We start from the raw sequence: 19,993 nt of genomic DNA on the forward strand, positions 1-19,993 counted from the left end.
GCAGCTTCAATCCAACACATAGCCTGCGCACAATAAACCGCTGCATGTACTTAGAGTTCCACCTTTCATAAACTAATGTGTCTCACCTATAATCATAACAATAAGAGTGCAGCCATGGCCGCAGTCACAGTCACACGTCATATTATGGCTGTAGTAATAATCACAGCTACAGCCTTTCTCAGTTGGCCTTGGCAGCAGTTGGCGAGAGCACTCACGGGCAAACTAGCTAATGTTGTTATTTATCTAGCTGCAATGATTGCTACTGAGCTGCTGAGCGTACGCCCACGAGCACTGCGGCAGCCCACTATATAATACTATACCAGGACACAGCTCAGTCCCTTTGTATGCATCAGAGGGAATGCATAAGTTATGCAAACAATCGTAAAAATGTGTTGCAAGGTAATGAAAGGGAGCACAAAGACGTATTCTGGGGGAAAATAAGAAAGAATTTCCCATCGTGACCCTTCTGCAGCTTTGTAAGTTGTGATTTGCCAAGTGTCCACTGTTGTCAGAATATATTTAGTAAACAAATTTAGATATATCCTGTCAAAACATTTTCTTTTGTGCATATCATTTATGTCCAGTGCTCTCTCTACAAAGACAGGTGTCTCCTCTGGGAGAACTTTATTAAACCAGTTGTTTGCCTCTTAAAATTAAAAAAGGGGGATTCGATTAATCATAACTGATAACCTCATTGGTGCAGTTGTGTAACGTGCTGGATATCCCACATGAACAGAATGTTCTCCCGCTGTGCTCTCCTGAATATGAATTTCTAATAACCCGGGAAATCTGTTACCTGCAACAAGAGCAGCTGAATTGGCCGCATTGCATTTTCTCTGATTCTGTGGATTTATTTTTTAAAAGCAGAAATCTGGAAGGCAACCTGGTATCTATAAGACCTGGTAGGTTGGGAAACCAGTAGGCAGGATGAAGTATTTGTAGGAGCCAACATAGTAAGATGTAATAGAACCAGGAGTAATGTGGGGCTGCTTTGTGAAAGCTGTAATCTCTAGATAAGGTGTGCTAGCTGACTTGAGATAAGAGTCACTCTCAGGACTGTATGGACTCTTTGGATGGTGTATCAAGGAAGGGATCCTAGATGGCTTTAAAGCTTCTATAAAAAAGACTTGGTGACTATTGAACTGGCATTGGTGAGTGACTTCATAATGGAGATGAGGTTTTTTTGGAGGGGCGGGGGGTTTGGTCAGGTAATCAGTAATAATTTTGAATGTTGGCTGCCGTCTTTTTTCAAGACAAAGGACAAGGAATGAAAAAGACATCTCTAAAAGCTGGGTGGAGGAATATGGCAAGTTAAAAACAGGGGAGAAGAGGGAATCTGGCTTCTTTGAAGAAAAAAAAAAAAGGGGGGAAGGGAGATCTGACATGCCTGGGAGGAGAGTGGAAGAACATTCAGACATTTCATGGTTGTGGCTGAAAAAGAGCTCTCAAACTCTGCGGTTGATGCAGTTAAACTGTCTCGGGGAGGACGGTAGGAGGGGCCTTCAACGCTGTACAGGTGCATCTGTTCAATATCTGTTCTGTGGGGGAGCTTTGTATTGTCTCCAAGAACAGCTATGCCATGCGTTCAACCACAGCACAGGTGGTTTTCTGTTATCATCATTATATGTTATATTTAGGTTTCAGGTTTTCAGCTATGCATCTTCTAAACTGTGATAGTATGAAGAGAAAATGCGCTTGTGGTTTCTTTTTTCTTATTTGGCTACTTTTGAACAGTTTTCAGATTAAATAGTGACATTGCTAAGGAGACATTTTAGGAATTTAAATATTTATGATACCATCTATAAAGATGTGCTAAGATTTATTTTTGGGATATAACAATTAGCTACTCTGGGTCAATAATTTATATTATATTATATTTTTATTAGTACACTGACTAAAATATTTCTTGTGTATTTGCCGCTGGAGTTTTAGTAACATCTCGGTGCCCATTGTTACTAAAAAATTGAAGCCAATGTTGTAAACAGGAGGTTTGTGAGGGGGAGACGAGCAGGAATTATCTGAGGCAGCAAGAGAGACACGGGGACAATCATCACCACTGGTTGGAACAAATTTGTTGGGGCAGTAATCTGGAGTAGGTGTCTGGAAGCACAGAGTACGAGGATGTTTACTGCACTGAGAGTCTCTTTCTCCAAAAATACTCACAATCCACAACTGCAAACCACAGAAATCAAACAACCTTTAAAGACATTAGACGTGAACTTTAAACGAGCAAAACATGCATCTTCTTTTCATTTAACAATTGTTGTACCAATTTAAACTTAATTTAGCATTTTCCTAATTCTACAGTAATAATACATGTAGATATACATGTAGTCCCTGGCTCTTATCTCTCTGTTTTGCAATCTGGTCTCCCTCCCCATCCCTCGCTGTCATCCAGATGAGTTCAAGTCCTTCCTGAAGAGGCTGCCCTCCACTCACTTCCTGCCCATCAGCAGTGTGCATCTTCTGTGGGGCAGCGACTGGGACCTGCAGGCCCGCTACAGGCTCCTTCAGAGTTCCCTGGAGATCCAGCGACTCAAGATCCAGCGCACCGCCCGCAAGCTCTTTGGCCTCAGCATCCGTTGTCACCACAATCCCAACCACCAGATGCCTAGGGAGAGGTAGGTAGAAGCAAGACTTCCATATTAGATGTGGAGTCACTCAGCGACATGAACCAAAATGTTTGGTGTGGATATTTTTGGATACTTTCTCTCCCGCTTTACCTGAAAAGACGGAGGAGAGACATCTTTCAGGGAAATTTCTCCTTTGGATTTATATATGGGTTCTTCATTGTCACTTCTTGAAGCGTACACAGTAAGGATGTCATCCATTATATATTTTAACTTATGCTTCTGTTGTTTCTGTCTATCAAGTCAACTTAGTGCTGAGGCTTTGCACACGCCCAAAACACTTGAGCTCACTCTTGTATTTCACTTTGCAGTCTGAAAAGAAAATGTAGCTGTGGGACTTTTCAGATAGGTCATTGCACACATCTGTCACCACCTACTGCAAGTTGCAGCCTACCAGCCGTGCTGCAGATGTGCCGTGGTGTCAGCACTGCATTAAATGCCAGAAATCTCCCCCCGTCCACTGTGGCAAATATCAGAAAACACTATGCAAAATGTGCAACGTTTTCCGGCTGCCACATGAAACGCCCCTAAAACTGTTCCGTGTAGGGGATGTCACCGTATAAATGGAAACAGAATCCGTAAAATATTCATTTAAGTGGTCTGAAAATGAGCCGTTTTCGACTGTCACTGACAGAAAAAGGAGCACACCCACATTTGTGCGTGAGTTGGCAAAGGTTTGTTCTGAAGTGTTATCAAAGAGCTGCAGTATGTGCTTGCTCTTCCATGGAGTACGCATCAAGAGTGCCTGATGGCACTAGAAATAAGAGCAGCATGTTTATTTGTTTACTCGTGTGAGGCAGCTTTGCATCAGATGGAGGACTTATTTATTTTCATCACATCTGCATCATGTGTGAGTGGTCTAAAGCTGACACAGAGCTTCTAGACAAATTATCTCACTTCTATATGCTGTTACAGTTTCAGGAGTTGTTAATGTTGCACAATGAGTATCATTTACCAAGTCTCAACCCCCATATGTTCATTTTAATTAAAACTGTGAACACGTATCACTATAAGAGGTACTGTGTTAAAATGATGTGTTTCATCACTTTCACTTCACAATCACAACATGCGTGAGTTTGTCCGGAGTCAGTTATGCTGTCAGTCCGTTAAGATATACCTGCGTCAGTCCCTGATTCATGAAGAAGTATCCCACATTACCATCAGGGCCTCCAACCCCAACTCCTACCTCTTCAGTAGGCAAGCGAGCAGCTGATTAGAGAATGAGGGAATCGAGGTAGAGCTGAGAGCCCATATAGCATCAGTCCAAGTGCTTTCAAGGAATGTGCCAACCACCTCAGGGAGGCCTTCCAGCACATCTCCAACCTGCCAGTGAGACTGCAGAGGATGCTGATGAAGATGTGAAAAAGCATCTTGCCCGGCCCCGGTGGCAAAGCATCGACACACTGGGGTTCTAAATGACAGCAAGACAGATCCCCAGTGAGAGGCCATTTGGATCGCTCCACGTTCATATATCAGGGCCCACAATGGGAAAATGACGTCGTCTTCCACCTGCTGTTTTGCATTATCGCACTTGGAGAGGTGCTGTGAGAATCGTGGTGGTCCTTAGACCGTCCAGACACCACTGCAGGGTGAATTTCGCCGAGCTATACATGTGAAAGCCCCGGTGGGTCACAGACCGCCCCACAAACACCACTTAACTCTTTGTCAGATCAACAAGTGGGATCATGGCGGTCTCTCAGGGCGGTGTATTATCCCGCATGCTTATCCTCCTATACGTGGCTTCACCATTAAGAAGGAGTAAGCACGGAAGGAGAATACAGGAGTGCCACAGCAGAGTCAAATCAAATTACTATGAGCTCAATATAACCAAGATGAGAAATATGATGAAGTACTATTGAGAGGTGAAATCATTCTCCAGATTTATTAACAGGAAAACTATAATGTCAGTATATGGACTGCAATATGAAATACGAAGGGGATGTTTCTTTTTCTTTCAAGTCTTTGGCTGTAGGTGTCACAATGTGCTGCAGAGTGAGAAACAGCAAGACAAAAAAAAAGGAAAGGAAAAGCATTTATGATGCTATGTTACCTAGGCAACATACTAAAGATGACTCGGTCATTGTGGTATCCGTGGACTCCAGAGTAAATCTTATTTTCTGAATAATGTCTTTCATTTAAGTGACCTGCTCGCCACTTCATAAACGATGTTTATCATGCCAGTTGTTAGTGCAGACTAAATTGTGTGAAAATGCACAGCATGTATACAGCCAACTTAAAAATACAGGCATTGTAGTATGTAGGTGGTGATAATGCAGTCTGGATGCAACACAGAACAAGTTAGTTCTCCCTGAGAGCAACGATTAGGATGTTAACTTCGTTAAACTTATCCCCAAAATATTTAAAGTTTTAAATCAAGTTGCCCTTTTACTATTATATTTCAAATAAGGTCAGCCAATAAACATATTTATATCAGCTAATGAAAACACAGGCACCCAATGCATTGTTGGCTGGCCATAATTACAAATGCATATTAACACTTTATAATTGCTCCAGGTTTACCTCACCACAAGACATCCATCCATTACAAGCACTGTAAATTCTGCTGTGAATACTCACTGTGGAAACTTAAATGGCTTTGCTGTTGCATTTGCTGGAATGAATATAGCAGCTTGCTTCAAGCAGAATGAACACATCTTCACTATGAATGATTAATAGTGACAGACATGAAGAAGCATCACTCCCTGCCAAATCATTTGCATCCGGTCTATGCATTTCCTTTAATTATTCATGTTTAAAGTCAAACAAGCAACTCAATTTTTGCTTTAATACATCCTGGCCAAATTACTGTATTTCATTTTATACTGCAGATATCCTGTCGCATGTTATCGTGAGAGTACTGGTTCCTTGCTTTTACTCCATTTTTTGATTTTGCGTGCCCTATCTGTTGGTCTTTTTTTGTATTCTCTGATCAGCGCAGATTCCCCGCTCCTGCTCTGATGCTCTCTTTCTCTTTCTTTGCCTCGCACCAACATATGAGGGAGCAGTGATGTATGATCTGACGACCAGAGCTGTTTGATGCCTTTCCTTGCAACCTGACAAAACACATGCGAGCAGACAAAACGCCGGCAAATTAAGAAAACATCTTGTCCAATTTACGACACAGCCGCAGCATTGAGGAAAAAGAAACTCTGCAAATACAGACTACACAGATAAATATAGAAATAAACTACAAATACCAAAAGCACTACTCACTCACTCAAGAACACTTTTTAATCAACACTTCATTCAGGACAGAAAACAAGATGCCCAACTTGAGAGCAAAACATTAAAATGAAATCAGTGCTGTTCAGTCTCTTCTTCACCCTGTAAATAAAGACAGAATAGTTCATTTCAGAATGAATGTAATGCATTTCTTTCCACACAGACACAACTAACCCCCTGAACCATGCAAAACATACATTTTCCTATTGGGAGACATGGGAAATTACTAAATACTAAATCAAGGAAACAGCTGCACTCAGATTCATTAAAGAAATGACAGTAATCAATACAGTAAGACATTGATAATATATTTAAAATTGAGGTTTTTAAAAATATATTCTTCACAACCAATTTAGATAGACGAGCATGAAATGATTTTCTGGAGAAAAAAAAAACTTTAACTGTAGAACAAATTAGTCCGGCTATGCATAATAAATAATACTAGATTATAGGATTTTACAAGACTTAAATGAGAAATTCAATATATTTTCATCTCCTTGATTTATTGTGTGTAAATGTGACGTTTAAAATTCAGGTCTTGCACAAACTTTTAATCACGCAAGTATCTTCCTGATGAAAAAAGCTAAAGCAGAACTATAAAGTCAAGTGATCTTACTCGATGTTTATGACAAGATCTAGCTGACCCACCTGCATGGTTCTTCTTTGGTTTAGTTTTCTGAATAAGACAGGCTTCATGAAAACAGCATTTTTTTTTTTGGTACATTTCTGTTCAAAGTTTTCTTGACAGAAATATTTTAATGTGGTGTTTTTTGTTTGTTTTTTTGCAACAGTGGCATTGATTCTAGTCACTGTACTCATTTTTATCAGATATAGTTATCTCTTTCCCCTCTTCAATTAATCCTTGGCATTGAGCTACTTATAATCTTAGATTCCCTGCCGTGTCTCTTCATTAAGAAACACAAAGTCTCATTGTATGCTGATGAGTTATTGTTATACATGTCAAACCTTTTTGGGTTGAAGCAGCATTTACGGGTTTCCCATCTCAAAGACAGCATGCTGCATATGTAGCCTCTCAACGTAGATCCAGTTTTCAGCCTTTAACAGTGTCTCAGCAATTTCAAATATTTTGGTGTTGCTAATATTAAAAATCCCTCTGATGAGTGATGAAATGAGAACTATAATAATCAACCAAGAGAGATTATTTATTGCCAAAAAAGAGAGACAAATTAGTGTTGACAAACCATTTCACAAAACAGGCAGACATGGATTTGTTTTTCTCCGTGCACTCGTGTTCCTCCGACTACTGCAATTACTGAAAATACTTCAGTACTATAAAGGATTTAAAATAAGATGTTGAAAGGGACATCAAAGACGTGCAAACTATGAATGTAAGCCTTAAAGAATATCGAACAAAATATTTTATTACTGACAGGCAAATAATGTCTGAAATGTATCTTACTTAAGATCTTGTTTTCTCATTACGAAGCCAAAGATAGTGGAATCAAAGAGTGTACTTCCGTCATCCTCTTCAAGAAGTCTTTTCCTGAATCACTTGGCTACAGCTTGGGGGCTTTTGGGCCTGCTCAAAATGCAACGTCATCCATCATAGTTAGTGTTTAAGTTCATTTACATGTCAAACTAACCTTGACCAGCCTTCCTCTCTGAAAACTCAAGATTCAGAATTCACCTTCTGTAGTCAGAAGAGAAGTTCCAGTACTGTCAAGATGACAAGGAAAAAGATGCCTGAGGGGAAAAGAAAAGACAGGGTAAGAATAGCAAGTAATGCCTTCCACCCGAGGGAAATAATCAAACTCCTCCCCCTTGAAGGAAAAACTATTCTCCTCCCTGATTTGGTGTTTTATATGTACACATGGCTGATTTGCATTTAACAAAGCTATCTTTGTTATCTTTTTTCCCCGCTGCTTTCCTGTCGGCGTTTGGGTGTCTGTTCATTTCAGAATGGAAAGGCCATCTTGCTCGGGCTAAATTGAGTTTTCAACTTTCTAATCTCTGTTAATGCTCCTCTCCCATGTTCCCACCTTCTGTCTCCCTAGATCTGTCATGCAGTGGCTCAACAGGGTTCAGTCCTTCCTGTACTGCAATGAGAATGGCTTCTGGGGGACCTTCCTGGAGAGCCAAAGGACATGCGTGTGCCACACAGGCGTCACACTGTGCCAGCGGCCCATCCCGTGTGTCATAGGCGGCAACAACAGCTGTGCCATGTGCAGCCTGGCCAACATCTCCCAATGTGGCTCCTGCAACAAGGGCTACAAGTTGTACCGCGGCCGCTGCGAGCCCCAGAATGTGGACTCAGAACGTAGCGAGCAGTTCATCAGCTTTGAAACTGATCTGGACTTTCAGGACCTGGAACTCAAATACCTGTTACAGAAAATGGATTCCCGATTGTACATTCATACCACTTTCATTAGTAATGAGATCCGGCTGGAGACTTTCTTTGACCCGCGATGGCGTAAGCGCATGTCCCTCACTCTCAAAAGTAACAAGAACCGGATGGACTACCTCCACATGATAATCGGTTTGTCAATGAAGATCTGCCAGATGCGAAACAGCAGCGTCGACCCCATGTTTTTCGTGTACGTCAACCCCTTCAGTGGCAGCCACTCGGAGGGCTGGAGCATGCCCTTCGGCGAACACGGTTACCCGCGCTGGGAAAAGGTACGACTGCAGAACTCCCAGTGCTTCAACTGGACTCTCCTGCTGGGCAACCGCTGGAAGACATTCTTCGAGACGGTGCACATTTACCTGCGCAGCCGCACTAAGATCCCAACTGGCCTCCGCAATGATACAGGGCAGGGCCCCGTGGATCTTGCAGACCCTAACAAGCGCCAGATCTACATTAAAATCTCTGACATCCAAGTGTTCGGTTACAGCCTGCGCTTTAACGCCGACCTGCTACGTAGTGCTGTGCAGCAGGTGAACCAGTCGTACACACAAGGAACTCAGTTCTACTCGTCCTCATCTGTTATGCTCCTGTTACTGGACATTAGGGATCGAATTAACCGTCTAGCGCCTCCATCTGCTCCTGGAAAACCCCAGCTGGACCTCTTCTCTTGTATGCTGAAGCATCGGCTCAAGCTCAACAACAGCGAGATGATTCGAGTGAATCATGCCTTGGACATGTACAGCACAGAGATACTAAAACAATCAGATCATCTGACTGCTAAACTCTGCTGAACGTAACATTAACACAAGGACAGCAAACTAAACAGAAACACCCGACCAATGAACTATGAGGGGATATTAATCTTTTTTTTGTTCTCTTTTTCATTTTTTTTTTTGGACCTTTTCTGCCTTTTGATGTAATATTAACTTTGTAAGCATAATTCTTAAAGAGAAAAAGGAAAAGGCATTGATGAAAAGCTTTTCTGGCAGATAAAGAAGATTAATGGAACCACTATAAGGACTGTATCATATTTGTCCCAGCATGTCTGTAATTCCCTAAAAGAACTTAAAAGAGAGAGAGGAGAAAAAAAAAATTAAATCTATGTAAAGAGGTGATGAAAAAGAGGCCTTGATTTTATTCTAAGGGATCAATGGTTATATCTGAAACTGCCATTCTTTATTGAAAAAAAAAAAAAAACATTTTTAAAGGAATCATGATATAACACAAGGGCAGACCAGATATCATTTTATTTCAGCTAATGTGCAAAATATTTCAGATCTAATGGACAGTTTAATATAAAAAAATGTTTATACATTGTAAGGATTAAATAGCCCTAGTGAGTAAGTAGTCAACACATTACTTATAGAGTCTTTATTACATTTCAGACCCACAGTGAATCTGCATTGCTCTTTGTGAGTTATGAGGCTCTTCATCATTGTTCTGACACGTAAGGCACACAGCAGGGCGGTAACGGATAGTCATGTCAAATAACAAAAGCCAGCTGTTTATATATACATATATATGTGGGTGAATGTGTGTGTGCTTGTGTGTATTTGATTTTTTTCCTTTTTTTTTTTTTTTTTTTTTTTTGGGGGGCTTGATGCTTATTGCTGTTCATTAATTGAATGTGTCATTTGAGATCGACTCCAGTCTTTGCTGAATCTTGCATTTGGAGCGCTTCTTCCCGTGTTTGGAATTCAAGCTGTGTTTTTTCACAAGGCAGTACCTCCTGGTGCGTGAGTGCAATATTGTGGTCTGAAGATTTAACAATCAATGCTATTTTGTACAGCTTTGCAAAATGTACATGTCGTGACTGCTGATTTGTGGAGCTTTTTCAGCACCAAGAGCAAAATGTAAACATTCATCGTTCAGGCACATTTGCAAGACAACTTAAAGCCATACACTTCCCTGAGGTAGACATACAGTGAGGCAGAACGGTCATCGCCACCTCACCGTCTTCATAATACCGAAAAAAGAAAAAAAAGATGTTGCATTTGTATGTTTTTGTTTTACTCTCTCAAATGATTTCAGATAAGAGCACAGCAAATAAGAAGATGACAAGCGACTCATATTATGTTGAATAAGATCGTGTTGTAAAGCCATTGAATCTGTGTTGTGCCACAAGAAAAAAGAAGAAGAACAAGAAGAAGAAAAAGAAGAAGAAGAAATTGATATATTAAAGCCTAAAATACCTTTTTTGGCAGTGTTTAATCTGTAAGCTTTTTATGACCACGTGTAAAAGTGTCTGTTTTTCTGTTAAGATATAAAATGTAAAAAATTTTGCATGTTGCTGGAAGCATCAACAAAACTGCAACTGTGTTTTACACTCTCAATCATCGAACTGACATCTGACACACTACCTATGTATTGATGGTCACACATTTTTTTTGGGTAATCCAATGCTGAAACATTTCTATTGCCGATGACTTTGTGTAGGTACAGTCATTTATTCAGATGTGTGTTGACAAAAACAATGCCAGGGTCGCTCATGTTGTACAACCTATAGCTCGACAGGCCTTTTAAGGGGATTCAAACATATTAGGAGATGTCAGATTTGCTGCTGTGACACCCAAACTCTGAAATAACCCTCCTACCAGTGTAAAGGCTGCTGCCCAACTTCTAAACAGCTAAAAAAAAAAAAACTACACTTGTTCTGGTTGTTCTACTTGTTTGTTTGTTTTTCTGTAAATGTTGGTTATTTTTTTGATGTAGATATTTCGGTTGTGTTGGTATTATTGTTTAACTTTGTGTTCTTTAAAATACGTGTTTTTCTTTAACATTTTGGTGACACTAGTCATTCGGGGTCAGCTGTAAGCAGAGTTATGTGATATTTCTTTGGACAACAGTGGTGGGTTGTCACTTAAACACGAAAACCTTATAATAATAAAAAAAAGGAAAGAAAAAAAAAGCTTTTTCAGCTCAAGATTTCACTGCATCCAGAATTTTACCTCACTCGATGTGTGTTATGTCAGGATGTAGGCTAACAGAAACATGTCTGGCTCGGTGTGACTTGGTGTTTTCTTTTGCCAGCTTGTTTATGAAGCTCTTTTAATGCTTCAGAACTGCTTCATAGATACCAATTTATCCAATTACAGTATATGAATGACTGGTTTCCCCACGTATGGGTTAGGATCAGGCTCAGCTCTGTGGGTCAAACTATTCTCACAGAACAAAACTTCCATCAGGGTTGTGTCATCTGAAAGTCGTTAGCTACAGCGCGAGCTCACAGCGCTCACTTTGCTGAATTTTGAGCTCATTAGTGCGCTCATGTTAGTATAATAAAACTTTACACTTTTACAAATATGTTAACGGTACCAATGTAATGTGGATACACAGAGATTGCTGTAAGTTTATATAAACAGAGCTGAGTCTGACAAACTGAAGGTAAACTCAACTCGTAACCTACAGAGGTGCCCTGAATATATTGTCTTGATTGTTCAGCATCAATATTGGACTATCCAAATGAATTGTTTCCAAATTATTCTTATCATCGTCATTATTATTATTACTATTATTATTATTATTAAGTGCCTGTTATCTATCCCTTTAACATGTTTAGAGCTGGAGAAAACTTTTAGATGTTACACGGAAGAGTGACACTGAATTAGCTTCAGAATTTAAGACCATTCATGTTGATCAAATATAGTCTTTTCACCTCCTCCTGAGAGTTCCACCTTTGAGGAGGTTTGTGCATGTGGGGACACGGACCACCAGACAGAGACAACACGTGACTTAAAGTAATGGTGGCTATTTATTTTTTTTTGGTCCCCTGCTGTACAATATGTCTGTAAATATTAACTCTGTTACAGTAACAACGCTCTGCTACGGTAACAATATTATAAAATATAACAGTATCGAAAGGGAATACAAAGACTACTTCAAAAAAAAAAAAAAAAAAAAAAGCCCTTCATTTGAGTACATTAGCACAAAATACAGGGCACCCATGTCTTATGTATCTAATTAGATTCATGACCATTAATGACTGTTTTTATACTGTCAAAACATGCTGTATATTACAATTTCATTTTGAGCCACTTGCAAGGTCCATAAAACAAGCACATTTACTCGTATGGCATTATGCTACCACAGTGTTGCTTACTGTACATGTACCCATGGATATGTCTGAAGATTTTTACACCTAATACCTTGCCTATGTACTTTTTTTGCTATTCTGTTGGTATCATTATATCAGCTTATTTTAAATGAATGTTTCATATAATAATCTATTTCTCATTAAAATGCTATATTTAATAAGAAGAGCAAGGCTTGTTTGTACAATTTCCCTTTGTAGAAACAACACAAGCATCTAGCACACAACAAAGCAGTACGATATGTGGAGTATTGATCAAATCCTGAGAGCTGCCTCGTTTTCCCATCCTGGCAAAAATACTTCCTCTTAACCAAAGTTTTTAGTTCTTGTTGAAGACTCTCACCCATGAGCATTATCCCGTCTCTGACGTTTGCTGATAACAAATATTTATTTCCTCGCCAACCATTTCTTTGTGTGGTTTCACATCTTATTGTTTCCTGATTGCAATGAAAGAACTAATGCTTTCGCTGAAGGATTTCCACCCAGTAAATCAGTGGCATTCATCATCACCAGATTCTGTATTTATTTCCTTATCATACGGACCCCAACTGGTCCGTGCATCTGCTCATCCACTTAATCATTTCCTGCTTTTTGTCTTTACAGCAGTCCAATGGCTAAAAGCAGTGCTGGAACCTGCTTCAGCAGAACTGTATATCTCTAACATGTATGCATTGAGATGTGGTGAACACAACAGCTGGGTAAACTGGACCTGCGAGCTTCCAGAGACTCTTCCCTGCTCAGACAACCAGAACTCGTGAGACAGACAAGGCAGCAGATTTTAGAGCTGTCCGTCTAGCTTCTTCTTACACACTTCAGTTGTAGTTCAATGTGCTTCACATCAACATAGAAGCAATTGATCAACAGGTTAAAATCATTTTACAAAAGTTTACAAAATACAATCAATTAAGACCAAATCGACACATACAGTCATTTTTCTTTCCATCGGAGGACATCAAATTGATTTATATTCATTTCCTGGAGATTTAGCATCACCATAGCTACTACTTGCCTAATTTAAACCCTAAGCAGAAGAAACACCAGCCCCATTCATACAGCACACACCGCCCCCCAACTCCTGCCCCTTCTCCTACCGACCAGACAGGCACAGGCATATGCTCATTCAACAAAACAGTTGCCTGCCAGCATGCAGCACTCTGGACTTTGTCTCTGGATCACTGAGGGGTCACCCGGTCAATGTTCAGCAGCAGTTGGCAGAAGTTGTGGTTGTTCGTCGGTAATACACAAGCACACTCATAAATTAGATTAAAAATGGATAAAATGAGTTATCCAGCCACCCACACATACTGACTAGTCAGGACCGAAGTTAGTAAAAGCCTCCTTTGAAGACCTGGCTCTTATTCGAGGTGCAGTTACTTATATACACGTATAAAACCATGAAGTCCAAGTTAATTCTCTTTTGCATTGGGAGAGATTTATAAACTGGTTTAATATGTTTGTATTTGCATGTTTCAGTAAGGAATTTCCCTGCTGCATTTTGAATGAGCTGCAATTTTGAGATTATCTGTTTGGATAATCCAGCATCAAGAGCATTACTGTCCTCCAATCTCCTAGAGAGGGTTTTCTTTTTCATAGTTTGCTTGAGATATGATTCCTCTAACTTTGGATATATTCTTGATGTGAGTGATCAAAAAGTGATAGAAAGCTGTCCCAGTTGTGTTACTGAAATACTCTAATGTTCCTGACCCACTTGCCAAACTTTAAACACAGAGACTCAGATATAAGTATATTTTTTCTCTCTCTTTTTGACTACCAGTTTTTCCCATCATATCATTACTGTATTCAGCTGTATTTTCTATACATTCCTAACATTGTTATTTCCATACGGTTTACCTGCTTGTTTATGGGACTCAGATGACAGAGACATTCAGCTGTGTGTCATTTGCACAAGTTATAGTATAGATGTTTTTTTTACAATGCTGCTGAGTGGGAGCATGTATAGATTAATAAGAAATGGTCAAACAAGACTAAAATAGAGATTCTTTTAAAATCCCTGTTGGACTCAAGGTTATTGATTTTAAACTTGACTGTCGAGCATCATGGATAAATGAAAGCTAATTGTTAATTTCCTTTACTACAACTTTTTCCAATATTTTTCTGATATAAGAAAGACCCTCTTTTGTCTTTTTTTTTCAGCAATGATATCATAACAGCATAATTAAGTGAGGTAGGGAAAATCCAGGTAGCTCGTGAACTGGATATAAAGCAGGAGGAAGGTTCAGGATGGCGCCGTGACGCTGAATAACAGTAGGTCTTATTTTTTAAGCTTGTCGGAGACTTAGTGCGATCCTCTTTAAGATTAGTGATATTGACAGTGTGCATGCCAGTTTCTCTCTGGACTTCTGCAAGCCACACACACTCAACTCAACTCAGTTTTATTTAAATAGCACCTTTGATACAACAAAGCATCCCAAAGAGCTTCACAGAGCAAGATTAAGAACTTAAACATACAATAAAAAAAAAAAGAAGAAAAAAACAATGCAGTTACAAAACAGATCAAACAACAAAACCGAAGGCACCTCACCTGTTACCCAGCAACTTTCCTCTGTATTCCCTCATGGATACAGATAAATGTTTAGATTTATACTCTCACCAGCGCTCCTGCAAAATCCTGGACACGTTCTCTCACTGGCTTCCCACCAGCCGGCTCTGCCAGCAGCGGTGATTGGAAAGCACGGTGAAGCCAGGAGAACCTCTGCCAGGAATCAAACCCAGGTTTCTGCAGTGATGTGCCACCTGCACACTCCTCTAGCATGGTTTCATACTGTAGGTGTAAACCCATGTTTGTGTGCGACTGTCTTTGCTTCAGCACAAACAGTTCCAAACACATAAAACACTGAAAATCCATGACTTTTACTAGTATGTACATGTTGACACAAATTCAAACAACGCATGTAAGAGTGTACACAGAAAGGTGCAATGTTTGAATATTACTTAAAGAAAGGTGCAATGTTTGAATATTACTTAGGCTACATTATATAATTCAATTTAGTTCAGTCACTGGATCATGTGTCTAAATGAAGCTTTATTTCTATTCACACAAAGTTTAGCCTTGTTGTCTGTACATCTTCATAGTTTTTGGCAGTATGTACTTGAAAACATTAAGTGGAAAGGAGGAATGAACAAAATATTTTTTAAAGGAAATAACATTTGATTTGAAGGACATAAATGATTGTTTAGTTCCCAGGAGCTCATTCCCGTTTAAAGAAAATATTCTGTCATCCCAGTCCGTGTTTTGAACTAAAAGGATTGGTTTTACAAAAAAGAAACCGACGGAATGCTTTTAAGAAAATTTTATTTTAATGCAGTATGTGAAGCAGTTGCAGCTACAGCTGCTTCACATACTGAAAGTTCCTCAGTTAGCAGAAACCATAGACTCTTTGAGTTTTGCACTAAAGCAACCAAGATTCCAGGTTATTGAAAAAAACATTAAGAAAAGTTAACATCTTGAAAACAATGTTCAGGTCAATTTTAGAAGCCTGGCAGCAGTTTTCCTTTTGTACTCTATTATCTGGAACAGATTCCAGTTGAACTAATTGACAAGCTCAATGAGTATGTATTGGAAACTAAGCTGTCCAAGTAAGGGCCTCCTAGATGTAGATCCCATAAAGAAACTCAGTGGCATCGTTTATGCAGTATTTGCTTATTTACTGATACAATTTAGTTTAGTTGCCCAGTTTTTCACTCTGTGCACAACTGATGATTTGTGTGTGTTTTTTTTTAATTTTTTTATATATATCTATGTGGGAACAAGCAAATAACTTTGTCTGATATGTGTTGATGTTGTTGCTCAGCAGGGTTTGTGACCTTTTTCCTGCCAGCGTCGGTGGAATCCCTCACCGAGTGTCAAATGTATTGGCATTGCCGAGGAATCGGTCCGCTCTTGGGTGCTGCCCTTGTGGGTGGTAGGTCAGTAGGAGGTGTTCAAGCTGCAAAGGGCAGTTGATGCTTTCTGCCAAAGTTATTGGTAAAAAGGTCACCGACTGCTTAATTGATTAGACACTGTATCATTGTTGCATCTCCAGGGAAGCCACCGTGTGCCTTAAATACCACACTCGCCCCACTCCACCTCCACCCCGAGATGTCTCTGGTTCACAGCAGTTGCTCTCCTGGTGTTTTATCTTGCAAAAAAAGCAAAACTGTGATGCTTGTGAGCGTGCTGCACAGAGATGGGAACATTTAAACAAGCTCGAGACGGACTGCAGCAGCAAAGGAAGAACTTCTGATACATGTTGGATATCTCAGCATACAATACATTTGTTGTTTGGTACTGAATCAAGACTGGAGGGAGAGAAGGTCAATAAGAAAATGCTCTTTCCTCAGGAGATGGGCAAAGTTTTGATAAGACCAAAATCAGGGAACATATTCCACGGATGCTAATCTCTGCTAAGAAGAGGATCCTTCTGCCGAATCCACAGAGGTTGTGTGCCTTGTTGTTGCATGTGTGTGTTTCTCTTCTGCCTTTTCCTGCTATATCTATATGTGCCTGAAATTGAGTGAAGGAGCAGCCACAAGTATAAATTCCCAGTGCGTGACGGTGCAACCAAAACAGTTTTGCAGTTTTCCTGACTGTCAGTGTTGGTGTAAATATGGCATTACCTGGTGCGAATTGGATACAAGCCTGGAGCTGACTGCACTATTAGTGGGAGGAATGCATTATGTACAGGTGGAGCTGGAGCAGCCTTCAATTATAGCCGCTCACATCAACCTCTTTAAAAGCACTGCAGGAAAAACAAGCTGTGGTTTTTACCATGGCTGACATTAGATGAGGCTGATCTATGTGTCCACGATGTGCAGATTTGCCACGAGCACATCTGCATTACAGCCAGTAGGCTCCCATTGGCCTACAGTAGGACGTGATTTGGCAGAAGTTACCCTCCCCTGCTCCTCTGGCTTTCCTCACAACCGCTACCCAGTATTGGAAGCGCTTCAATGAAGTCAAAAAAAGGGGGCTAAGCAAAAGTTAGCCTTTAACAGGAGGTAATCCCCGGCCATTTGAGGTGGACCATGAAGCACAGAGCCCATCGCTCCCTCAGAGGATCCGTCGGCCTCTGCGGACCGTGTTGAGGGATTTGGAGGAGTAAAGGGAGGTGCACATCAGGGACTCAGTTCTTCTATTCAACATGAAATACACAGCATTACTTACTTAATTCTCATAGGAGGACCCTTAACAATTGCATGAATGTTTAGATCCTCCATCCAACATCACCGTACTTTAAGCATCTTACCTCTGGCACAGAAGAGGACAGTGATGCTGACGATTAAATGAAAATCCTTGTTTTGATTTGACATATCTGTGTTCTAGTGAAGTTTGAAAGTTTGAATCTTTGAATGTTCAGATTTTTCCACAGTAAGCACTCCTCTCCTCACCCGTCCTCTCCGGTGCACTTTGCTCCACCAGTTCTCAGTAGGATACATGCAGCTATATTCCACCTCGCTGTGTGCTAAGTCCTGTATTTCTCCTCTATGAGGTTAGAGTTATATCCATATTGTTCAGAAATCTTGTTTAAAATACATCTTGCCTTTAAAAAACAAATGCACTGATTCTCTGAAGGCCGCATTAGAAGGAGGTGGAATGACACATTTCCTCTCCATGACTGACCTGGATCTTATGAAAACATGCTCTCTTCTGCTCATACAAAATATTAATGTTGTCAAGAGCCATGTTTTTAAAGGACAGCTGTTGTCACTGAGCTGCCACACATCTAAAGAGGCATCCCTTTGGACGACTTTAGGAATAAAACAATTTGTCCTAAATTAAGGAGTCATGTCCCTCAGACAGCGTCCACTCATGTCACCAGGTATTTTTACACCAAACCTTTACTTTTGTGAGCGGAGATGGTCTGAGCAGGTTTTTATGCTAAAAAAAACCCCACTTCTGTGCCAAAATAAGCAACAAATATTCCAGTGATGCCTAATCTGCATAAACACAGCCTGAATCTAACCTATCCTCCCATGTCAGCTCAGACAGAAGTGTTTGATGCCAGCAAATTACCGAACAGACGTTGATGCAAAAGAAATAGACTTGCGCCTTAGAAACATTGCATAAAGACTGTGTTCATAAAAGGGCCGGCCTTGTACCAGCAGAGTGTGAGAGTGAGTTGTAATTAAAATTCCTAAACAGTTTACATCATTTTGGTTTGCAGAAAAGAGGCAATAAGAGGAAGCACTGTGAACTGTGTGAACCCAGGAGGGACAGAAAGACAGTAATTTGCATAAACTTAAACTTCTGTCCCTCGTGGCGTGTTGAAGCAGCACTTTTTGGTCATGTGTATGTGGTCAATTATTGTGTGTCTGTTCAAGACAATAAACTTTAATAATGATGAAAACATTTTGATTTTGAAGACAAAAGATATATTTTTTTCTTAACATACATTTTACAATACATTTTATCACAATAAAATGAATGTTGGGATTATTGATCAATATGATCCAGCAGAAGTAAATGAGAAATGTCAACCATTGATTCTGTCAATATTTGGTGTAATTGAGATGAAGTCAACCTCTGTTTAGTGTTTGACATGAATTTTTGATCATAGTTTTCTAAACCAGCGAAGTTGTGGGTCCACTGAAGCCTTGAACATTGGATTAATAACAAAAACATACAAATAAAGTACGTTTGTTAAAAACCTTGGTAACTGAAAAATCAATGTTCAGATGTGAAGTTGATTTGTCAGTATTCACAAAAGCCTTGCTCGTAAATCTTATTGTAACCATAACATAAACTATTAATATTTCCAGCTCTGTAAAGTCATGTCCCCTGAAGCCGGTGTTGTTGACCTTACGTACAGTTTGATGCATGTTTACAATAGGGAGGCTTTCTCATATTTATGAGCTCAGAGATCAACTTCCTCCTATTTGTGTGAAACACAACTAACCACGACGTGCAAGACTAAAATTATTCTCACCGCCAGAGAGACACAGAAAATGAAATCCAAGGAAAACATGAAGCTTGACATGTTAACGTTAGTAAGAGAGGAACTCAAACCCAACATGTTTGATGTTTGGCATCATTCTAAAATAAGTCTCAGAGGATGTCAGGCCTGAAAGATGGAATTTCCCTGTTATAATAAAAAAATAAATGTTTTAAAATATACGATGACAGACCAATGTGACAATCAAACTGGAAAATACAACATGGATGAAGATGAAGGATTTCAGCAGGCTTTTGTTGGAAGACTTCCCTCGTTTCGTCTGTGGTGGATGACCACAACTGTGCCTGATGTAACACTTTTGCCGAAGACATGAAGTCAAATTGAAACTGCTGTACCAACACACACACCTGCCTGTGCCTAAGGCGCTCTAATTTCCGAAACGGCATCGCAGTCTCAATAAATTAACTGGTAATAATTGCTTCGCTATTGAGTGAGAATTACAAATGATAGCTCCGCCTGCCAAACCTCACAACTCATCTTTGTTAATAAAGATAATCATTCTTTCTTGTTGTCTTTCTTGTCAAGCTTTTGTTTTCTCATAACTTTGCCAGTGATTATCCTCTATTTCCACGACTACTTCTTAACATTCTTTAAGAGGTTTTTTTTTTTTTTTATCTTTAATAACACACGATTGACCTCATGAGATCTACCCACGTTCATTTTTCACAGAAACATGTCAAGATTTAATTGGAGCGTAACCGTTGCAGTTTTAAAATCAACCTGTAGGGGGCGG

At 39.9% G+C, this 19,993-nt stretch overlaps 1 protein-coding gene across 1 annotated transcript in view; it reads left to right on the plus strand.

Annotated features, from left to right (window-relative positions):
• brinp1 (bone morphogenetic protein/retinoic acid inducible neural-specific 1) overlaps positions 1-12,476 on the plus strand; it is a 103,921-nt gene extending 91,445 nt beyond the window's left edge. The window contains exons 7-8 of the mRNA XM_069710713.1: positions 2,399-2,621; positions 7,868-12,476. Of these exons, the coding sequence (XP_069566814.1) occupies positions 2,399-2,621; positions 7,868-9,008 (1,364 nt within the window). The 3' untranslated portion in view covers positions 9,009-12,476. The remainder of the gene's footprint in view (positions 1-2,398; positions 2,622-7,867) is intronic.
• The last annotated feature ends 7,517 nt before the right edge of the window (positions 12,477-19,993 follow it).

This window comes from Brachyistius frenatus, unplaced genomic scaffold, assembly GCF_029030835.1.
Source record: "Brachyistius frenatus isolate BFR_SWC_R1_liver_20210118 unplaced genomic scaffold, ASM2903083v1 Contig_94, whole genome shotgun sequence".
In the NCBI taxonomy this organism is placed as follows: domain Eukaryota; kingdom Metazoa; phylum Chordata; class Actinopteri; family Embiotocidae; genus Brachyistius; species Brachyistius frenatus.